Consider the following 23,175-nt stretch of genomic DNA (forward strand, 5'->3'; position numbering starts at 1 on the left):
AAAATAACGGTACTCATCGCCTGGATCGTGTGCCGAATTTCCTTCCACACTCAGCGGAACGCCCCCCCCCCCCCCCCCCCCCCCCCTTACGACCACCCTATCGACTCCTTTATCTTCAAGCGCACGGCCAGCGAAGGATACCAGTTTCAGGCACATCTACAGAAACGTCTAAGACTATCATTCTTGCATTCGCGGTACCCTCCATTCCGCCTGAAATAGAAGCGCCGTGTGTTCTCCTCGCTCGCACTACACGTCTCTTGAAGCAGCAGGTGTTGCCTCCCCGTTCAAAGTGCCGCAGGAAAGTCCCCACGTCACGTTCGTGACGTCAGGCACGTCGGAGAGGCCAGCTTGAGAGGCTGCAACAGGGTGATGCTTGATAGGGTATCAGCGGATACGCGCCTCTGCCCTAGCGCTAGCTTTGCCCACGCTCCTCATATCAGAACGGCACTAAAGGACCAACCGTTTATTGAGCCCTCTAGATTATGTAACAGTTCCTCTTCCTGCGCTGCTGCTCTACAGTGCTCGTTTTGTTTAGTAGCCAGCAAAGGAAGCTTCCAAACAGGTCAGCCACTAAACTTCGAGAGCCCTCCTTGGTCTGATTGTATATAAACATTTCAAAACGTTGCGGAAAGCGATCGCCGTGAGGAAAGGTAAATCTTTCCGCGGCCTTGCTGAGCAGCCTGGAAATAAAAGGTTCGCTGCGTTGTCCGCTGCGTTGTACACACTCAGCCCTTCGGGCAGCATGTCTGTATGGTGTGATGAGGAAACCTTTTTTTCTGCACCTCTTTTCATCGGCAACTTCATCAGCCGACTGTGCACTCCTGAAAAAAAAAAAACTGCAAAACATGTCTTCCGGGTTCGAACCCGACCGCGGCGGCTGCGTTTTTATGGAGGAAAAACGCTAAGGTGCCCGTGTGCTGTGCGATGTCAATGCATGTTAAAGATCCCCAGGTGGTCTAAATTATTCCGGAGCCCTCCACTACGGCGCCTATTACTTCCTTTCTTCTTTCACTCCCTCCTTTATCCCTTTCCTTACGGCGTGGTTCAGGTGTCCAACGATATATGAAACAGATACTGCGCCATTTCCTCCCCCCCCCCAAAAAAAAAAACCAATTAGATTAGAAAACATGCCTTTTTTTATCCATCCTCCCTTTCCCAGTTTATTTCCGTTTCAAGCTGCATCACCGCCTGAGCAACAGCCTCGTTATCGTTATCTTATCCGTCGATCGTTGCCCTACTGCAAACACGCGCACGCGCGCTCATGCACAAATTTATTCATACCGCAGAGCCCAGAGAGCGTGATGGGCGTGCAAGGAGGAAACAAATGTATACATTCCATGAGAGAGAACCAAATGTGGCGGAGTCTTGATCAATGATGTGCTTGGTGGTGGCTGTCTCGGGGGATAATGTGTATTCGATGCAGACTATAGCGGGTAGAAGGCAGTTGCACTGTGTGCTGGTTTATACCGGGTGTTTCATCAAACGCGTTCCAAACTACCTAAAGGTAGCAAGTTCGAAATGGAAAAAAAAAATATTCCAGAAATGAACTGTCATCCCCGGCGGACATGAGTGACTATACAATTCATCCTAATTAGGTACCTGATTAACCAAACCTAAAGAAGTAACTTTTTAATTAACGATGCCACATTAGTTTTTGTAACGGATACAGACTCTGTAAAGCGCTTTTTGAAGTGAAAAGCTTCACTACGCTAGGTAAAACAGTCGTCGCGTAGGCAGAATGACCTTGAACAAAATTAAGCCCAACCTCGTTAGCCGTGTATGACTATATGCGGTACAGTTATGGTGTCGAACCCTTGACCCATGAACTTTAGTCTGCCTTTGACCTTTTGACATTGGGTGACCTTTGCGTTGACCTTGGACCTTAGGAACATCCGATGGGGTGATGTGAAACCACGTGATGACATCCGATGGGGGTGTTGTAAGACCATGTGATACACGTCATAGCCACGTGGTCGTGTGTGTATCAGAGGTGGGCAACCTCATGAGGTTTCGACCTCATGAGGTTTCGACCTCATGAGGTCGACCAAAACGTCAAAATGACCTTAACCTCATGTCGTGAGGTCAGGTTGAGGTGATGTCGGCGACGGCTCGAAATTTTGTGAGTGAGGTCAGCAAATCAGACCTCAACCTCAAGCGTGAGTTTGATGTTGAGTTGGGTCGTCATTCTGTGAGGTCGAAATTTTGAGGTCGAGACTTTTTGCAGTTGCCACGTCTTACTCCGACGAGTGCCGCTTCCGAAGTTGAGTGGCAGGGCACCGCCGCAATGTTCATGCAGTCATGACGCTTGGTGTTCGGTTACCCCTGTTTGGACAACCACATGCCACAGTTCCCTCTTAGCTTTCGGTGCTGCGCCGTAATATCAGTTCAGTCCGAGCCTGCAGGAAGACGAACCCCAGCACGTCACTCTCCCTTCCTCTTGCCCCGCTGGCGTAGCACCCGGCTGCCTGCCTGTCGGCTCAAACTCCCGGGAGCGCGAAAAGCACGTAACTCACGTTGACCCACGGTAGCTTTCTTTGATGCCGCAAACAAATAAGTTCAGTCCAACAAGCACGAAATAAATTCGTCGCAGCGCGTATGGCCCCAAGCAAGACTGCTTCGTGTTCATGCTCGTTGCCGGCACTGACGTCATGGTTCTTGCCTTGCACTCGAATAAAGGGGATCCTGCTGTACATTACAAGCTGACTTATCAGAAACTGGAGTAGTCGGCACAGGCGAGAGAATGGGATTCAGGTGGTTCCTAACAATGACACCTGCTGATTTGATTTAAAAAGCACGAAGCCAGAAAAATCTGTAACACCGTCGAAGCTTTTGATCGGTGACTTCCCCCTTTCGAATCTCACACTAATTATGTATATTCCCGTTACATAATGCAAGCAGATACAAGTATAATTGCGCTTTTTTATCCTCCCGAATAACCTCTCTTTGGTCTCCTGTTACTTGTTCGATCCTTTTCTGAAATTTGCTTATTATGCCGAAACACCGCAACACGAGGCGAACGCACCAGCATAGCGGTGTTGCGGCGGCGAAAAAATGCAAAACTATAATGAATGTACGATGATGGGGTAGCTGATTCCTTTTTTTTTTAATGAAGATGTGTGAATGGGACTGATTACATTCTCGCGCTGTGCTGCTGAGTCGCTGTTTCAAACCTTTTAATATGACGTTTAGTGGGGCACACTGTTGTTCGTTTCTGTTTTTAGTGTGCCATTAGAGTCTGTGTGTTTCTAATAATTCTCTTTTTTTTTCTTTTCTCGTATGGGATCAGTTAGGTTGGCGGCCTGCCTTGCAGACGATCAGGCACTAAACGTTATCTTTCTTTTAACTATTTTGCAGAGACCCATCGTCAATCTTAAACGGCTTCGCTGAATGCTCGCGAGGTGCTCGTGGGTAAAAAACGTCGAGAATGCTGGCGTATCATTGCTTAGTTCAGTTTTAAAGGAAAACATTTCTTTTCCTGATTTCCTCAAAGCAGCTTGTCTCAGACGGGTTGACGAATTGGTACCCAGAATTCTGTTGAGGCGTATGAGTACTTAGGCGGTTCCCCCCCCCTCCCCCCCTCCCCCCCCCCTCCCCCCCTCCCCCCCCCACCCCCGGGGTAGGGAGAGAGGTGGTGTGTGGGTTGGGGATGGGGGCTCGGGAAAAAGATTTCGCTGCGGGGAAATTTGAGCGGAGAGCAGTGGTGATCCTGATAGAGAAAGCGGTTCACGCTGCCCATTCTAGGCCAGTTCTTTTGACCCGTGTGATTTTAATAAGCAAACAGTGTTCGAAGACGTAATCTAGCCCTTTCTTTCAAAATGCCGCGGGTTCACCGAGTCATCGAAGATTTCCCATGATTTCGAAACCCACACCATCGCCACCTGGAGGGAAGCGGCGCAAACGGGGAAGGGGGTCTTGACCTCCCAGGAACATCATCATCCTTAATTATTAGCTGCAGGTATTCCTATCTTCAACAGTATAGATAAGCGGGCGAGTTGGTGATACATAATGCAAAAAAACAGCGCGAACAAACGGGGACTAGACGAAGAATACACAGGACCAAGCGCTTGGTCCTGTGTATTCTTCGTCTAGTCCCCGTTTGTTCGCGCTGTTTTTTTGCATTATATATTCCTATTTTCCCGCACAATAATTGTCTTCGGTTGCTGGGTAATGTACAATATTTAATCAATATTCTGGCAACGTTTAATTTGGTAGCGGTATATCAGACTTCCCCGGGCTCATAAGGATACACTGTTAGCATCATCATCACCGCCATCATCTCGAGAGTCAAAGGCATGTGTCGTTGCATGATATTTGCAGTATGATATACATGAGAACTGGCGCGTTTACCTGCTGGACAATCCGAATGTTCTAAATGTGGGCCGGGTTGTGGGAACTCTTTGTAATGCGTCATGCGCGCATGTGTAGTAATGTGGGATCCATATGGATCTTGAAATGGGGTGGAAGGGGGCTGGGTGGGAGCCTGGTATGACGAGAAATTACATCGTTGTCACGTGAGTAGGTGCGATGTCATATTACAGCGCCGTCACGTGACTAGGTTTGATGGCACATTACATCGCCGTCACGTGACCTGGTATGACGTCACACTCATATGAGGTCATCACTAATAATACCAATTAGTCTTAGCGTTACACAAATATATTAATTAGCGTTGATTAATTATATGACGTCATCATCTTCGTCGGTGGCTCATCGGCTCGTGACGTCGCATTGCGCCGTTTCTTGCGGATATGACCTGGAAAGTGAGCCATCTAATGCTTTCGCATTAATAAAAGAAGCCGCTCGCTTCTACACACACATAAATATAACGTGCCTCTGTTGGTGTACAACAGTCGTCGCAGCTTGCTAAGTGTTTTCGAAGGCAACATACAAAGGACTGAAAAGAGCATTCTCGCTATGCCGGATAGAGCTAGAAAATCGAAATATACTGATATGCGTCTGCATGACCATCGCATTGGAAAGTACATCGACGAGTATCATGAATACCTCCCCCCTCATCCCAACCTCTGGTAGACGGTGTAGAAGGGCTGTGTTTGTCAATTGCCGGTTCGTGCGTGAATGAGCGAGAGGCTTCCAATACGAACAAGTATACACTAAGCAGGTTGCGAAGTATTGACTCATATAAAGTACTCACCGACGTACTGGTGGTAACCGTGGTAACCTGGTGGCCCGCAGGCCATATACTCTGAGGGTCCATCCCAGATTATAAGCTTCTCCTATTGCGTACACATCAATAGTGTCTGTAGACACCTTATTAAATAACACCATCATCATTTTGGCTTTCCTGTCTCACAGGATTCTCAGAATTGTTTTTAACTGAACAACTTCTTAATCGCTTTTGTTTTGTTTTTGGTTACTTTTCTGAGGTCGAGCAGCCGACCTCAACCTCACAATTTGAGTTTGAGGTGAGGCTGAGTGAGGTCAGCAGTGGCCTCAGGAAAAGTGAGGCGGGGGCGCCTAACGAGACATCAACCTCAACTGATGAGGTTGAGGTTGAGTGAGGTCGGCAAATTCTTTTTGAGGTTGAAATCAGGTTCAGATTTATACCCCCCTTCCAGATTTATATCCCGTTCTGTATTTACCCACCTCAGAACGGGTGTCGCGAGCTGCCATGGACGAATGTCAGACGCTTAGCAAGCGTCCTCGCTTTTCGCTGAATTCCAGAGTTAGCCAAGTTAAGCCACTGCCAATTTTTTTTTTCTGCTTGTGATGTCCTGCAATGACTACGGCGGCAAATTCGAGCTGCCTCGTTTTTGTACCATGGTGTGCACTTTCCCTGGCTTCGTCGCTCTCAGAAATAACGACCACGCGGTTGGCAGTGAATATATCCTTTTTCTTGCATCAAGCGGCGAAGCAAGAGAATGAGCTTGACGTGGTACAATGGCGCAGGCAATTTGAATTGAGAGCCGTAAGCACAACAACACGTCACCAGCGGACGTTGCGTTTGCGACGAGCTTCCTGCGCACCTCATGCGCCTTGCTTCGGTTCCTTGCGAAAAATAATAATAATAAACGCCTCATTTCCTCTCACTGACTAGCTTCAAAGAATGTCTTTTTCCCGTAGTTTGAAAAATTGATATCGCATCGTCTTGCCCATGGCTTCAAGCTCGCCGTTGGCAATATCCACCAGCCTGTGGTAATAAAAATGATTATTATCGAAATTTTGTTTTCAATTTCGTAATTAATATGGTTTTTAGACTAACTTACGTCCGCCACCGCGCCTGAAAATTTGTTGCTCATAAGATTCTTTACATTTCGATTTTCCGATTTCCGGGAATATTTGAAAGTTGGCTCTAACACCCGGTAAATACTTAAATACACCTCAGACTGTTTTTACTGAACCGTAACACAACTTTTCAGTTCGCTAAACACGAAGGTAACATAACCTTCGTTATTCGTGCTATGTGCGCCAATATGCACAAAGCCGTTTGCCGCGGAGAAAGCTTCCCATACAGCTACTTGTGCAAATACTAGGCGTTCAGCTAAGGTAAGTGTTAAACAGTCAGCGTCTTAATTCTACGTTAAGTTATCGCGCTCCTGAAATATTATTTAACAACCTACTTCTGCTTCCTGTTGTCACAGTAGTACTACCATCGTCCCGTGTTGCGTGCTTGGCGCAAAGAGACGACATCCGATGCGCTATCGCTACGGTTTCGGCGCTGACGGCGGTTAGGCCAGGAGGTCGAAGGTCACCGGAACACTGCAATCGCGAGATCTTCGTTTCATCTCAGCCGTGCAGCACGCGATCAAATGTTCCCCCGCTCGCACAGGGTGTCTTGTGTCCGAGCTCGGTCCCCGCTGAGGTACTGGGCGTGAGGTGGGGGAGGCGTGACTAACCGGAAGCGCCAATCACTCACTTCCGGTGTGCGCTGCCGCCGCTGCTCCCCGCTATCTCGAGAGTGGGCAGAGCGCGCGCGATGCAGCCCGCGCACTTGCGAGTCGCTTCGGCTGGACGGAGAGGAGCGCCTTCAGCAAAGACGAGGAGCTGACGGCCTCACATTTGACGCAAGAGTACAGCGTCGTGGACGAAATACGAGAGTGTCGCACTCGCTTTGTGAAGCAAGCGCATGGAGTCGGCCTGTTTCAATTACGACGCAGACAGCGTGAACTATAGAAAAAGGCCGATTCACAGAGCCACAAGAAGACTTTACCGCACGAGGCGGATGTAAGTTGTTTGACGGCGGAACGAACCACTGACCCGTCAAAGCAACGGTTTGGTCCCAGACCTTTTTTTCTCCAAGCATTTCACCCGAGAAGAGCCGAGCACCAGCCCGGGGGAAAGGACCGAACACAGCACCTCCCGAATGTGAGGTGGATGCTCAGGTTCTATATTCAGGTTCGAGACAGTAGGTACCTTAGGTGCATGTTTTTGTTAACCTTGATTGGTCGGCGCGGGCGTAAATCACGACACGTGTCTTTCTTCGTCAGTATAGTGAAGGCGAGAGCGTGCGCATTGGCTGTCACAATCCAGTCTTACATGTAAGAAAACCCGTACAGAAACAGCTTGGTGAATTTGGGTTCCACATCAGAAAACTAAACGGCGGAAAATAAATATTTGGCAATATAAAGTCAGGAGCCCTGCGTTCGTCTGCACGAAAGACGGGAGTTCTAAATACGGGTATTTATTTATTTATTTATTTATTTATTTATTTATTTATTTATTTATTTATTTATTTATTTATTTATTTATTGCCTTCTTTCTTTCTTTCTTTCTTTCTTCGCGCAAGCGCACAGGGACCCCTCATTATTCCTCGCCGCCGCTGTCTATCTACAAGCACTTAGTTACTCTCACTCTAACCTAACCTAACCTCATTTAGCCTCCTGCTTGATGACTAGGAGAGCTGACAGCGGCTGACTCATGTCCCTCGAGGGTATAGAGTCCATTCACTGGCATTCTACTACCACAAGGCCGCGCTCGTCGATGATAATCATTCCGCTGAGTCCCACTCAGAGAACAAAAGATGTCGTATTCGACCCTCAAGACAAATCAGAGGAGGGCTTCGCTATACGCAACGCCTCTCCGCGGGCGCCGCGTTCGACCTCTACGCATTAAGCGCTTGATCGTCTGCATGTTAGTTTTATCTTAGAGTGCCCATTCGAAGTGTGTGCGTACAGTTGGCGCCAAAAGTTTACGCGGTGCGTGTGTTTGAGAACATATCCACTGCAGTGCGACTTCGCGACCCGATCACTCGCTACTGGCACCAGTTGAAAGAGCATGCACATCCCCTAATACTTGCAGGAAATTCAGGCGACTGGCTGGCGTAACTGCGCCGAAATAAATCTTTCTCCGCACACCAGCATATAATAGCCTTTTGCTGCGGAATATAAGTCCATTGTTCAGACTGTTGTATTCGGCGAAGGATCTTCTCGTGAAGAGCTGTGAAAGTTCTATGGCAGGTATGGCTCATGAGTGAACCTCCAATCGCCCTTACGAACTTATCGAACAGACACCGTTGTAGAGCCAACGATCATTATTTCGCGACCTTGTAGTTTCTTCCTACAGCGTGCTGAGTATGAATGACTGTTGAGAGCGCCTGAGAGACTGCAATCACGTCTACGTAGGCGATATGGGATAGAATTAAACAGTACCAGCGTGATTTGAGAAGCCTTAAACATCAGGCATATACAGGTAGCACGCAAAGCTTATCGCGAAGAGAAAGGACGTGACGGCACGGCCTCTATTGGAATTTCAGACAACGACAACTACCCTTAACAGACGCGCTGCAGTGACACAATGGGCAAGGGGTAAGGCGTTCGGCTGTTGAGCCCGAAGACACGGGCTCAATTCCGGCCACGGCGCCCCCGTTTCGATTATTACCAGGAGTTCGAGACAGCGCCCAGCCGGTGCGGCTAAGCCTAACGGCCTATCACGTTCTCTTCTGCATCCGCGTGGTCATTTTCTTTCTTCCTTACTACAGGAATGATGGCAACAAGTTTTTTTTTCTAATGTTCAAAGCCACGCGACACGTGGTGGCAGCCAAGAAAACTAAAACGCTTTCCCTTAATTCCTCGTAATGGGAGGCGAAACACAAAAGTTGTCCGTGTGCTACGCGATGTTAGTTCATGTTGAAGAACTCCGGGTGGTCGAAGCTATACTCAGAAGCTCACCACTACGACGTATACCTCACAGCCGATGTGTCGCTTTCAGAAGTTAAGCCCCATATATTATACCATACCCGTAACAGAACAGCGGGAAACATGCCTTTGGAGCAGGGCGAAATGTTGGGAATGTTGTCAGGTACAGTACATGTCATGTCCAGCACATGTCAGCTATACAGCAGCTCAAATAAAAATTGGCAGTGGCTTAGCTCGGCTATGCCAGGATATACGTAGCGAAAGCTTAGGCATAGCATTGGTTAATCTTGATTGTAAGTCGAGGTTAGTCTGGGTGTCTGGCTAGTTGTCACGTGGTGGTTCGTCACGCGGTTGGTCACGTGGTTGGTCACGTGGTGCGGTCAGACTACGGTGGGAATGCGAGCTCGTGGCCATGTAGCTTTCGCTACAAAACGAGGCACGTAGGGAAGGCGCACAGGACAGACACTTACTAGCAACGAGGCCACTGGCTATACCTCACCACGTCATTTCCTAGGAATGCGAGAAGATGACTGAAATGAAAAAAAAATACAACGAGCAATACAAGCGTGCTTCTGGAGAGAGGAATCGCAGGAAACTTGCTGTTCTCCCAGATATGAACCGCACTGCTCGTAAGCTTAAAATATGGCTGCGCATTATAGCGCTGACGTCGTGCTTTCTGCACCGCACAAGCTAAGATGAATGTGTTCCGCGGTGCGAAACAATGCAGAAGAAAACGCAAGCGTGCGCAGAAAATGCGATATCAGACACGCCAAGCGGTTTACCGCATGTAAACAAAGCGAAGTGTGCTGTATCAACATGCGCCTCGCAGAGCACTGCAGAGCTCTAAAAAGTGGGACAGGCACGCATCTTGCTTCTAATGTGCGCGAACACCGCGAGCAAGATAAATCCTGCAAAGCCCGCCTGTAATGCAAATCCCTGTAGAATTTACACGATCAGGGTCAAAGGAGTTTAAGTAATAGTACGAGCGTACCATCATCTATTCTTCTTTCGGGAACAGAAATTTCCTTTTTAGATAGTGGCACCTAAACGGTCAGTGTGTTTTCGTTCTAGTTTCTATTTCCTTTGTTTCTCATCTTGAAAAATACTTATACCAAGCGTTGCAATAAAACCCTTTGTTGCTATAGTAAGCGCCTGCCCATGTGCCTTCCTTACGTGTCTCGTTTTCTAGTGTACTTGACGCGCGTTTGGCTTATTCCCAAACTTTACGCCATGTTTTGCCTCATAAATAAGGACTGCGTATTGAGCAACCTCACGTAAACAAGGAAGCCGTAAGGGCTGCGAAACGTCATTTTCATCTTTGTGCCTGCTTAGGAACTGCAATTTATATCTTTTTTTTCTCGAAGCACCTATTCGAGTGCGTTAGGTGACTTTCAATGTATTCTATCTTCTATGGCTCTCTCCTGAGTAGACAAGACTGGCCCACATTTCGGCGTTTTTCTGCAATACATTCGTGTTTTCTGCCGACACAGGTATGCCTTAGTTCTGCCCTATTTCACACGATCCGAAAGACTGCAGCTCCGGTAACACTGATACTAAGCGTGATGAAGCTTTTTACGGTTGCGGCCGGCGCCTGGCTGTTCAGCACGCCTCGGCGCGGAGCAGGTGCTTCGCGCTGGGATCCTCGGGGTTGTGCACTCACATTCACAAAGTGTTGTCTGTTTTGCTGCATTGCAAGGCGGAGAGGGAAAGGAAAACGCAAAGCGAGCGAAATCAGCGGTGCTTGCGTGCCTCGCACAAAGGGGGAGACTGCAGGAGGGGGGGGTGGGGGGGGGAGGGGGAGGGGAAGAGGAGGCAAGCGGGCGGCGTGTCTCGCGAGAGATGAGGACCGCGCCGTCACAGATGAGCACACTCCGCTTTCTTCTTCACGGTCAGCTTGTTTTTCCCACGCTCGGTTCGGCGAATGCGCGCGCATCGCGAATGCGTCCAAGAGGACCAACGTTGGAAGAACTCATGCTAGACGCGGTTGAGTTTACTGAGCCCACAGCTTTTTAAGACTTTCAAGGCACCTGGCTTTTGGGCTGTTGCAATCGCGAGCCGGAGTCTTGGAATTTTGTATTCAAAGGTTAAGCGCTATAAAACCCGAATCAACTGACCTGCTTTGCATCAAACAAACCTTTATGTCCAGTCTTCCGTATCTAACAATTCTGGACAAAAGCATTCTTGAACAGGAATTGAGTTTATGAACGCAATTTTTTCCTATATTGCAAGATTTCACTATAACAATCACGATATTCGCAGATATCCCTTCGAAAGGCTTGCATTTTCCTGCTGTTAACTATCGTCAAAGGCGTTCCCCACTGGTTTTCTACGGAAGTTTTTAACTACTTGATGCGAGCGATGGAAAAACTTCGAAAGAACGATTTCGCTACACATCGGAAGAATGGATCATTACCTTCAATATTTTCCATAACAGTACCTTACAATTTTCCAATGCTCAAAAGTTTTGCCCAAGGATGTTGGGCATGCTCCCGGCGATGCTTTTTCGAACTGGCGCTCGTTCACGAGCGTGTAGTTTAGGTATACTGAGCTGCGCTAGCTGTCTTCGGGCCTGACATCTACAAGCTGTTTCACGGCATTAGCGGCATCGAAAACACTCCGGACGTCACTTGGCCTCCAGCACGGAGGAAGACTAGTGGAAAAAACTCCCTCGTCTGCGGCGACCAGAAAAGGTCACAAGCCCGCGGCGCCACTATCCTGCTGGCGGCGCCTGGCGGCCTGGAAATAAACTACTGAAATAAAACGTCACGGCGTGCCCGCTGAAGCAAACACCCGTGTCGTCTGTTTGTCGTCTGCTCTGAGCGCGCGCCGGAGCCGCCTGCCCTAAGGTCCCTCTATAATTGAGGGACTTTAGACTGCCCGGGCGCTGCATTTTTTTCCCCTGCTGCTTCTACGAGGCGCCGCATGGTGCCGCCACTGCATGCGACCCCGTCGGCGCATACAATTTGTGACTTTATCTGGTCGCCCGTGCTCGCTCGCGCTGACGGGAGTTTCACCTCCTATATAGTCTTACTCCGTGGCCTCCAGGCGTGTTGTGTGATGAAATCTAAGGTTTGACGAAATCACGTATGGTCGGGTAAAGTGAACAAGGCTTCCGTATGGAAGAAGGGACGTCTTCTTTTCATCCAATCAATTGGTCTGCGATTGCCTTTTTTTATCATGAAACGAACGTATCGATTGATATTGGTAAGAAAGCCACATGTCGCTTAACAAGAGCCCGTAAGCTATTCCCATAACGAGGAAAGGTTTGTGTCGCTGAAGCGGGCCATCAGCAGAAGCAGAATTTTCTGACAGAAATAGGTTAATAGCAAAAGGACGGTCGAAAGTCACAGGGTTATATGAGAACACGTTGCTGGTGTGGACTGAGAGGCCGCGACTGGCACATGTCAGGAGTAATGAAGGCTCAGGCCTTAATCCTTCAAAGGTCGCGATCAGGGTGACGATAACGACCTAATGAATTTATTTTGCAGCGAGCACCATATACTTTGTGGCAACGGTAAACGACGGCATTACGGCAATATTGGGGTCAGTCGGTCACAAATCTCTCTGTACTTCCACCTTAAAGGGATCCTGAAATTGTTTTGATCATCATCAGCCTGACTACGTCTGCTACAAAGCAACGGCCTCTCCAATGTCTCTACAATTAACCTTGTTCTTTGCCAGCATCCTGAGTCAAATTTAAAAGCTCTGGGTGGGCTCTATAATTTACATACCTTATTTTGCAGATTCAGGCACCTCACCGCTATAGCTCTTAGCCGCCCCCTACTTCGATGAGTGAATGAGCAGTCTAAGCGAGCGTTCTGATTAGGCGCGCCCATTGATGATGGTAAGATGGGGCGCGGCGGGGTGCAGTCAGGAACTGTTTTTTTTTTCTATGAGTAAGAGCGTGTATGAGTTGAGGAGGTAGAGGAGAAGCATGATTTTTATCCGCCAACAACTTCGGTGCTAATGAAACTAGCTTAAAAATACTTGCGGTGCGATGACCAATCGTTCGTGTGCTTTCTCATCTCATAGTCCCTTTAATTGTGTAGCCAGGGTAGGTGTGTTTACGGTGCTCATGAAAATGAAAGCCCTTCATCTAGCGAAACAAAGATCACGGACCCGCTGGATTATCGCAGGCTGATCTAACATGTATCGCTGAACGCGCAGCACAAGTAATCACAATATCTATCAGCCTAGATAAAAACTTAATACTGCGCAATCACCTATTTCCCTCTGACTTTTTATTTATCTACAGAGCTCGGTGTGACGTATCGCTGTATTGCTAGGGGAAAATAACAGCTACCAATCCTCTCGTGCTATTTCGCGAGAGAACCTGCTGAAGTATTTTTCGTCCATTACTTACGTCAGTTAAGCTTCTGGACCGCCTTGCTGATAATATCGTCGCAATGTCAAGCTCGGGCAATGCCGGAGACAAGAGCCAACATAGACAATAGACAGAGAGATAAAACAAACCGGGAGGCATACTCTGTGACAGCTTTTATATTATATTCCTTCATCATTAGTTGCGACTGCTTGGGACGTCACGGCTGACGGCTCTAATTCTATCAGAGAGGGGACTGATTGAGGACAAAGAAACAAGGGGACTAATCGGGAAAGAATCTCACCACAGTGCAGCCCATCCTTCATCTTTCTACGTTGCGCTCTTAGGCGGTGACACACAGACGCAGAGATAAGCGGGAATAGGAAAGTGTTGAGATTATGTTGCCCCAGGGGAATACAAGGGGACGTTCTCTAGGGTCGTTGCAAGGTAGCAGATATTTTCATAGCTTCGCCATAGGCTCTGAACTGTGCACCAAATGTATACTCCGTGTGTCGTATCCCGTTATCTCCTACATGAAAATCTCGGTAATGAAGTACTGCGAAGAAATTGCGTTAAAATAAAAAAAATATTGCTGTGCTACTTGTTCTGCGGCACGCAGTACACGTACCGCGGCCCCGTATCCAGATCATTTCAGCGGTATCGAAACGGATGTCCGGCATACCGCGTATCGCACTACGAATTATCACAGCAGAATGCAGTCGCGCCTCGTTAATATGGACACTTAGAGATTGTTTACGGATTGCTTCTGTGCATAGTGGGGAGTAGTGAAGTGGAAATCGGGAAATCTTGGAAACTCAAGGCGTATAACTCTGATCTTCAATATCTTTAAAATCATACGGAGCAGGTTGAAGCACTTTTGAAGCTCCTAGAGCTCCATGATACGCGTGATGTCACATCTCGGTGTGATGAAGTATCTCCTGCTACAACTGTCCACATCCCAAAAAACTCTGTACTCACTCGGCTGACAGCTGCTGAATGTAGTTCTCGACGTAGAGCAAAGGGAGAATTTTCTTTGCAGCCATTCATGAAATGCTGGGAACTAGGGTAAGACGCGTTGACGGAACACCTTGCCACTCTAAACCATGAATGCGCCCCCCCCCCCACACACACGCACGCACGCACATGCACGCACACAAAGGCCATTTGCACTTTGCCCTTTCGCACTGCCTTTCGCTGGTGTTCTGCACTCAAAATGCAAGGGGCGGAATATCTGCTAGAGGTACTCGGTTTCTCATCGCAGTTCGTAGTCCATATTAACGGGACAAAAATAAATGGGTTCAATGTGCTCCGTGCATTGTCACCCTGTCCATTGCCCGGACAGCGAGTTTTCGTATTAATGAGGCGTAAATACATTATAGTTTGGTCCCCACAATAATTGTCCATAGTACGAGTGTATTTGGAAAATCCAATCAGCAGGATGAAACTAAAACATTCAGAAATGCGTCTGATCAAGGTATTCACTTATCTCGTCACAATCAGGTGTCAATGTGCAAAGGTGAACGTATACGTGACTTTTAAATGGAACTAACGAGCGCTGAAAACTGTCCGTTCGCATTGGTATGCACTGCCGATAGTGATTGGACTAGCGATTGCTCGTTGGTTTCCGTGACTGGTCAGCGCATGGGCGAATCATGTTATCCGCCTTTTATGACTGTTTCACCGACTATCGCGATTTGTCGGTAAGTATATGCCGGGTGCGCATATTAAAATCAGGTCGAGGCAGAAGCCAGCTATTCATGCAGCACAAAAAAAAAAAACATCCCTGGCAGGAGAGAGACTTTTCCCCCTACATCTCGTTCCTTTTTATTGTTATTATTATATATCAAATTCTCTACTGGTTTCTGTCCTATTCACTTGCGCTTGTGTTTTTGCAGGGGATACCTCAGCGCTGGTTAAGGCAACTTGAGAGCCTGTTAGCAAAAACGCTGACGAAGTACAAACGACAGCTCGAATTTTGGAAGCTATTAAGTTCAAAGGATTAAGTGATGTCATGCTTCATTTATTATTACTTGCGGCTGGCTGGGGTCATAACTAAAAGTACGTGAAGGCCAACAGCGCGCCATTATTACCCTTCCGTCAACCAATACCGTGCTATCTCCGCCTGTAGTTTGTATTGTTTCGTGTGAGTTTGTTTGTACACGGTAGTATGCATGCGTACGGGCGAAATTGAATCCGTCACCAGAAAAAAAAAAAAAAATCTGGCCTTGCAGCAATTTGCGACCGGCACGTGCCCAACGTCTGCCTTGCGCTGTCCTTGTTCACTTTTTTTTTTTTGCGGCCAATTACTATACGGAAGGCAGACGGAGAGGCGGTGGAACGGAACGTGTGCATTTTAAGTGCGTAGCGGAAGCATCTTTGCCAGCACTATTAAATACCTGTTCTGAGCACGCGCACAATGCTATTCATAACAGATTTAATGCCCATATCTTACACCGCTAAACTTCGCATAAAAACCGGTACGCTATTTCGGGTGTGAAGAGTTCAGGGTATTGAGCATGTCGCTTTGATTCAAGGCGACAGCTTCGTATTGCATGTAGGCTCGACAGGGACCCAACTCCTCATGCTGGGTTTTTCAAAACAACGCTTGGTTTACGCCAGATCCGAAGGTCGTCCCAGTAACTTTCCTAGACTGCCCTATAGTGTACCAAAGCAATCTGGAACCATTACTCGACACGACCACTGTCCGATCAAGTTTATCTGATAATGAGGGCTGCCGACCAACAATCGAAGAATGACTATTGTTGGCAATCAGCAGATTAGACGCAGGACGGCAACATTAGCTGATGCGCTCATATCAAAAATCACTAAAAATGTCAAAACTACGGTGAAATACAGGTATGTTAGTTATAGCTAACACCATTATAGCTATGAATCGCATACAGAATTGAATTTTATACGCAGCAGCATCACAATTATATTCGTCTCACTGTGAATGAGAGGTGGGGGGGGGGGGGGGGGCACTGAGGAACAGCATATGGAGCTAAGGTACTGCATACATGGTTTCCCTTGAGGGCTGTAGCTGATCGGCGTGATTATTATTAATAGCGAGGCATTTCCAGTTAAATAGTGGTTCAAAAACTCCGATACAAGTCTTCATTCTTTAGTAGCTGCTTAAGAAGCTGCCCACGTAACGCCTCTCGGCAAGTATGCGCATGTATGGTCCACGTGCACCTATGATGCACCTCACCTGCATCCAAAAAAATTATGCCAAACAATGACATCTTTGTACGCCATTTTCGTCACAGCGTCTATAACCGCATGGAGCACTGCGCCTCACGCTAAGTGATATATAAACGAAGAGTGAAGGCTCGAAACCCCGTGATAAGAGTTGCGAGTATGCTCAGAAATATCGATCTATCCGGTTGAAAATGCACCACTTTAATTGCAAAGATCACAATGTGCTCTCTGATGTTATCTGTACTTTTTAAATCTAGAACTGAAAAAAAAAAACTAAATATTTCATGTGGACCGGGAAACAATAAATTTATGGGCAGAAATCGACAGTACTCGGTTTCATTTCGAGCGCAATAAAATATCATCTGAAACTCCGATAAATGGCGCACTGATTACGTAATTATGATGAAGTGTTGGCTGTTTCAACATAAGTTTCAGATACACAAAAGCAGGAGCGAACCCATGCATTCGGAAGCAATTAGAAAAATAAAAACAGGGAACGGAAGGATTTCTTGCATAGCAATATTACAACATCATTTTCAACATATAAAACTATCTGCTCATCGCGTGCAGAACGATCTCGGAGGCAAAATAATAAGTGCGCCTAATTAAAAATGTGTAATTAAAAATGAATAATATGTAATAAACAAACTTATAAACACACAGTTTTTTACCGACTACTTGGGTGTTGTTTTTCCTTAAGTAGTCGGAATCAGATGCTCTGGATGAGAGTTTCTTTCCTGCTTATCCGTTATGGGACGAAGAGACATTTTTATTATTCGTTATATCTTTTCCCCCGAGTGCTTGGCGCGAGTTCCTTGAATCTGAATATATATAACGCCGAAACGAACAAGCAAGAGTGTCGTGCGTGTACTCACGTTCTCCGACGTGTGAAGTCCGGCACAACAACAAGAGCTGTATCAAAATCCACGTTCGTGCAATGACTGCACATGATGTCATTCTCAAAGGGATGCGAGGCAGTGCAGATCAGGCGAAAATGAAGAAAACACCGAATAGATGCTACGCTATTCTGACTCCGCAAGACATCGCGTCGAACATAGCTCCGAACAGCTTGGAGCGAAGGCCGCGAAGGCGGTGTCCGCCGTTCAGCTGATGATCAAGAGCGGGCGCAAAGTCGGGGGGGAAAAGTGGAGCGCTCCGGCTCCGCCGCTCACGTGGTAGCGGCGCTGATTAAACAAGCCGGCCGCAACATACAAAGAAAAACGAAGCGAATCAAGCTCTGGCATTAACTTCTAATATTTTACTACCATTAACATCGCGCTCGAATGATGCTCCTAATGTTCGTACAAAACACTATAAATAGTTCAGAGACAATCGATGAACACGTTCATTCCTCACCTAAAAACAAACCACCGAAATCGAAACCGAAACCTGACCTAGGTGACGCTTCAAACGCTATGCGTTTATTACGTTTTTTTCTTCCCTTACTGACGGCCATCTTGTTTAAAAGCTGCTTGTTCACTGCTCGGAGGTGAGTGAGGCGCTGTTTAACTAGGAATTACGCGGCATTTGTTGTTTTTGCGCACTGCGTACAGAGTCTGATGCGAAAAATTTGCGGCGTTCATTCTGAAGTGCGCGTACTTTAACGAAACTGAGCTGTTTCACCTCGCGGTTGTCGTCGCTGCTTTAGCACAGGTTCATTGCGAACGCTCTGACGCTTTCTGTGTGTGTAGAAAGACGTGATTGTGTTAAGGAGCACAAAGCCGTGGTATGAAGTAGCCGCTGCATGTATTTTTGAATGAACCAGTATCGCTGACTCTGAAATAACTCGGAACGATGTTGAGGCGCGACGTTCAAAAGGAAGGCTAGGAGCGTCAGTGCACCAGTCCTTCTCGTTTGACTTGAGCAGAGTATTACGCTGTGCGGTTCGCGCGTTGCTTTCTCTAAACGTAAACCTGCATGCCCCCCAGATGGATCTTCCGTCGCTGCGACCGACAACCTCTGAAAAGAAGCCGGCGTCTATGGAGCATGGCGCCTACGGTGTCCACGAAGTCATGGTTCATGGGTGAGTAGCAAAAGGGATTGGAGTGCCCGATGCTGTAGAAAACATCTATTTTTTTTTTTTTTTTACCAAGCTTGACTATCGCGTTTGCAGCTTTCCCAGCGTGAGGAACAGCCTTGCAGTTCGCCACCCGCTGGAGGAGTCGGAAAAAAATGTAGGTCTGCGTTGCCACTTGCGGTGGAGCTCGTAGGCCGTTATGTAGCCACATCAATTGCTTTTCGTTGCAGTACGAGGAAAACGCCAGAAAGCTGCAGCTGGCGACGGCTCGGTCCATTCAGGGTCTTCATGTTCCCCTGAAACTTATGGTCGAAAAAAAGGCTGCCCTACAGGTAAGAAATGTTTGCCTTTGCTACTGGGCCGCAGTACTGCAACGCGCCTGTCGGCGGTTGTATCAAAAAGTTTTTGATACTGAACGTTCACATGCATGCGGGTGGGACACTTCTCTCGTAGTTTCATTGCTAAATTTGACTCCAGCCTAGAGCTGAACTCGACTTACAAGAATGTTGATAGGCTTTCTAGTAATTAGTGGTTACGTTTAATTAGGTACATACAGCTGAAGTTAAAAAAGCAGCAAATGAGTAATCTGCAAGCTTTAGTAAACAAGCTGGCTTGTTTGACATGTTACCGTTTCTGTACCTTTTACATTAAGTTCGTCACAAAGTTTGCTACTAACATTTATGGTTTTGTGTAATCTGATTGGACAGAGCATGTAAACACTGCAACCATGGCATCATGATGACTGCTGTGAGCGGCAGAAATTACCCAAGCAAAAAGATGGCTGGAGCAAGCTGTGCATTGAGTACAGGGGAACTTCACACATTCCCAAAGCAAGAAAGCTGTACATGATACTGATGAGGAGTGCGCTTCATTTTTTTTGTGCATGGAAATGCAGAACAAGTTACCCACCTTCATAAGAATCATTTTATTGCATCCACTTCATATTGAGAGCAACCAAGACATATCAAATGGAGAAAAAAAAAAAATTTTGATGTTGAAGTCTGAAAGCAGCAGAGATGCCGAAATTTACATTGACAAAATGTTTAGGTTTTCTTAGCAGTGTCTAAGTCACAAAACAAGAGTTCTTTGTAGATAAACTTCATTTATGTACAATTTACATTGTACACATTTTGAGGATGACCTGTAAGGGTGCCCTGTGTGGTTCTGCAAGAGGTCCATGAATAAATGAATATCCATCAGCATACAAAGTAAGTGCTATTTTGGCATTAACTTTTAATATGCAAATTACACCCTAGATATTCATGCTTGATGATAGAAAGGTTTTAAATTATGGTTGCCACGAATAGCTGGCGAGGAATTTTTTCTTGATATTTTGTTCCTAGAGCTATTGTGGTAGAAATCAAGTCATTCTTGAATCTATTGCCGTAGAATGCCTCTTCACTGTTGCACTATTATATAGCAGACAGTACTTTGCTAGCAGTGGGAAATGTTAACAGTTCAATGTTGTGGTTTACAGGCCAGCAATCCACTCTGTCTTTGATGGCAGGCTGACTTATGTACCAAGACTCCAGAATGTAGACTGGGAGAGCTATTAGCACCAAGAGCTTAAGAATGTTGCTTTGCCTAGCAATTTGGTATTCCCAATGCGGCCCTGCTGGGTTGCTTTTAGAACTTTTTTACACACTAGAGGGTATTTGCTACTTTAGCTTATGATGACTTAAGACCTGTGTCTTCTGCTAATCATTGGATTCCCCGCTTACATTATCAGGTTGGCAGATTGCCATTCTTGCCAAGCTCCAATGCCATGCTGGAGGCTCTGGATGGTCGAGACGAGACCATCACTTTTGAAGATCTCTACAATGGTATGCAAGCCGTGTGTTGTTGTAGACGGTGAACATTTTCACACAGCAGCCTATTTTGTGCCCAGGTCTTTCCTTTTTAGAAACTAGAAGTGCACGGGATCATTAAGCCGCATAATTGCTAGTCGTAAGATGTGCAAGCTGCCTTGTGTGCCAAAACATTGAGATTGGTGCACTGAAAGGCTGTGCCAAAAATAACCTTTTATTTTTTTTCTAATGGTTTTCATTTCATGTCTCCTCAGGTAATTTAGTGCAGTGCAAGTGTGTGCCAGTGCTTGAGTTGTAATCATCAAAGGATGTTGGAACCACAGAACTACATTTTTTGCAATGGAAAGTGCTAACTTTGGCAGAACGACCCAAGACAAGAGAGATCACGCACAGAACGAGTGTTTCCTAAGCACTCATTCTGTCAAAGTTAGTGCTTTCCATTGCAAAAATGGTATACCGACTAGTCCAAGTTGTCAGTCTATTACCAGTGGTCCTCCACTTATCCTCTTAATATATTTCTTAGCTGGTTCAACATTTTCCTCTTCATTATTAAAAATGATGAGCATGAACACATACAACCCCATGCATGTTGTCTCTTGAATCCTTAACGTCCAGTAATTCTCGGCATTCAAGAACTAAATGTGACAGTGCGGGTGCTGTGCTTCTGTTGACCTATACTTATGCTTCATGCTTGTAACCTGTGTGCACTAGCCAGTGGCCCTTATGATAAAGGCACCTGCAAGCATTGTTATAAATGGAGCAAAGCATGTACTATCACAACAAATGAAATGCAAACAAGACGATTTAAACACAAACAGCCAAATGAGAAGATTGTAGCCAGTGGAAGCTCTATACTAGCGCAGGTTAATTTCTTCAAAGGCACGAAGACTGTCCTTTAGAGGAGTTACTCAAGCTTGCGGGTATTTCCTCTCCAGGAGCTAATATACTATTGGCTTTTGTTGGCATTTCAGTTCTCTTGTTGGTGTTACATCTGTTGCTGATACAGTAAAAGCTTGTTAATTTGAACTGATGCCCGGGTCCCGGCACAGCTCTGTGTATTTCAATGGGGGAAAACTCCCGATAATTCGCACAAGTTGTCATCTGCTACGGTTAATTCGATATAGGAGCCCCTGGCTGACACCGCTCCTTGATAGAAGCTGACCCATAGCGAGTACAACGCACTGCAAATTTACTCTAGATGTAAAACAATGGAAAAGAAAAAAACTGAACGCACGATGTTGGTGGAGCCCGCGCTCCGGTGCATGCCGAAGCAGGTTTTCGCTGCCGGAGCACTCTCCTGCGTTGCCAATGCTTCGGAGCAAGCTGTTCCAGGTTTTCATGTGCCGCGGTTGCTGGGTTACAATGCAGTACATTGGTTCGAGCGCCACCGCGCCACTGTCATGCTTTTTGTCGGTGCCGCGAGCTAGGTGTACAACAGTGTGGAGATGTTCTGGAGCCCTTGAGTGATGCTGATATAATTGAGGCTGCATGCTGCCAGCAAACACCACAGGGCTCACATGTGGTGAGAACAGCTGACATTGTGGTGAATCCGACGGTGGCGACGGGCCTATGTTGTCGGCGCTCGATATTGCAGCGCTCTGCTTCTCTGCCAATGAGAACTCTGACGTTGCTCTGGAGCAAGCTGCAGATGATGCTGATGGAGTTTTGGCAGAAGAAATGCAAGCAAATGCACATCACTGATTACTTTTAATTTTGACAACTTTTCCCCGTAATTAAACATATTTGGAGCATGAATAGTGTTACGTGGCGGCCAACCGAAGAAAGAGACACGATGATTGATGGCAATGAGATGACTTAATGGCTGCTGGCCTAGCCTAGCGCGAGCGCTCCTGCCCGCGCCGCTGCACAGTTCGTCGTCTTCGTCAGAATGGCATCCTATATTGCAGCATTGAAGCTCGCTGGTCACGCGAATGCATTCCAGTGCTTGTTCCTGGAGCATAACTGGCCGATCAGTTATTTCATTTGCCATTAGGACCGCATGAATTTAATTCTCAGAATCGCCCGCCACTGTAGTAGTGCCTAGCGACTAGATGCGACTGCTTCGGGTTCTGCCCGCGCGGCGGGGGTGCAATGGCTGCTCATTCTGGCGCCCATTTGATAATGCGAACTCCGCTTAATTCGAACAATTTTCCAGTCCCCTTTGAGTTTGAATTAACGAGCTTTTACTGTAGTATATAAACCCCAGATGCTGTTATTCACAGGCTTTGCGAACCAGTGCATACACACAAGAAATGAGGATCCTTACACATGGCTCCTCTTGCATTTTCTGAAGGAGTAGCGAATATATAAAAAAAAGTGCTTTCCTTCAGTAGAGGTGTGCAGGCAGCTGTGGAAAGATGGCCTGATTGTGAAACAAAGTGAGTTTCACATACAAGTAGGGTGCTGCAAAGTAACCATGTGCACATGTACTAGCCAATGGCTATTGATTTTAAGCACCATGACTACTTAAACAAAGTTTCTTTCTTTCAGACCACATGGAATCCGAGATGCTGCGGCCACCTCTCATGGTAATGCAAAAGCACTTGAACCTGCTGTGACCATGGGATACTTCTGTTGCTTCTGTGACTTTTTGAAATTAAATTGCTTTTGAGCACACAGGAAAGTTCCGCATACCATTGTCTTTAGTCATTTTTTACTGTCTCAAGCAGGAAAAATTGGTTTAGAGCCACTTTCCAAGCAAAATAAATAACCCCTTTGGATTTGTAACAGTGCACTGAA

At 46.7% G+C, this 23,175-nt stretch overlaps 2 protein-coding genes across 3 annotated transcripts in view; one reads left to right on the forward strand and one right to left on the reverse strand.

Annotated features, from left to right (window-relative positions):
- LOC144129064 (vascular endothelial growth factor receptor 1-like) overlaps positions 1 to 17,736 on the reverse strand; it is a 90,208-nt gene extending 72,472 nt beyond the window's left edge. Inside the window, exon 1 of the mRNA XM_077662953.1 lies at positions 17,487 to 17,736. Within this exon, the coding sequence (XP_077519079.1) occupies positions 17,487 to 17,568 (82 nt within the window). The 5' untranslated portion in view covers positions 17,569 to 17,736. The remainder of the gene's footprint in view (positions 1 to 17,486) is intronic.
- A 292-nt stretch (positions 17,737 to 18,028) lies between these two features.
- On the forward strand, positions 18,029 to 23,067 carry Pomp (proteasome maturation protein). 2 transcript variants are annotated; one of them, XM_077662961.1, is made up of 6 exons: positions 18,029 to 18,100; positions 18,540 to 18,634; positions 18,725 to 18,785; positions 18,859 to 18,960; positions 20,358 to 20,451; positions 22,927 to 23,067. In XM_077662961.1, exons 2-6 carry the CDS (start codon positions 18,540 to 18,542, stop codon positions 22,992 to 22,994), a joined length of 420 nt encoding a protein of 139 aa, XP_077519087.1. In that variant the 5' UTR covers positions 18,029 to 18,100; the 3' UTR covers positions 22,995 to 23,067. The 2 variants fall into 2 exon arrangements, with proteins under 2 accessions (XP_077519087.1, XP_077519088.1); XM_077662962.1 differs by lacking the exon at positions 18,029 to 18,100 and adding an exon at positions 18,128 to 18,264.
- Positions 23,068 to 23,175: the final 108 nt, after the last annotated feature.

Source organism: Amblyomma americanum, chromosome 4, assembly GCF_052857255.1.
Source record: "Amblyomma americanum isolate KBUSLIRL-KWMA chromosome 4, ASM5285725v1, whole genome shotgun sequence".
In the NCBI taxonomy this organism is placed as follows: Eukaryota; Metazoa; Arthropoda; class Arachnida; order Ixodida; family Ixodidae; genus Amblyomma; species Amblyomma americanum.

What these genes read in the sequence shown, in the direction of transcription:
- Pomp (XM_077662961.1), top strand. Translation starts at nt 18,540, where the DNA reads ATGGATCTTCCGTCGCTGCGACCGACAACCTCTGAAAAGAAGCCGGCG. An exon ending in CACGAAGTCATGGTTCATGG is followed by an intron (nt 18,635 to 18,724) that starts GTGAGTAGCAAA and finishes TCGCGTTTGCAG; the next exon opens with CTTTCCCAGCGTGAGGAACA. An exon ending in TGGAGGAGTCGGAAAAAAAT is followed by an intron (nt 18,786 to 18,858) that starts GTAGGTCTGCGT and finishes TTTTCGTTGCAG; the next exon opens with TACGAGGAAAACGCCAGAAA.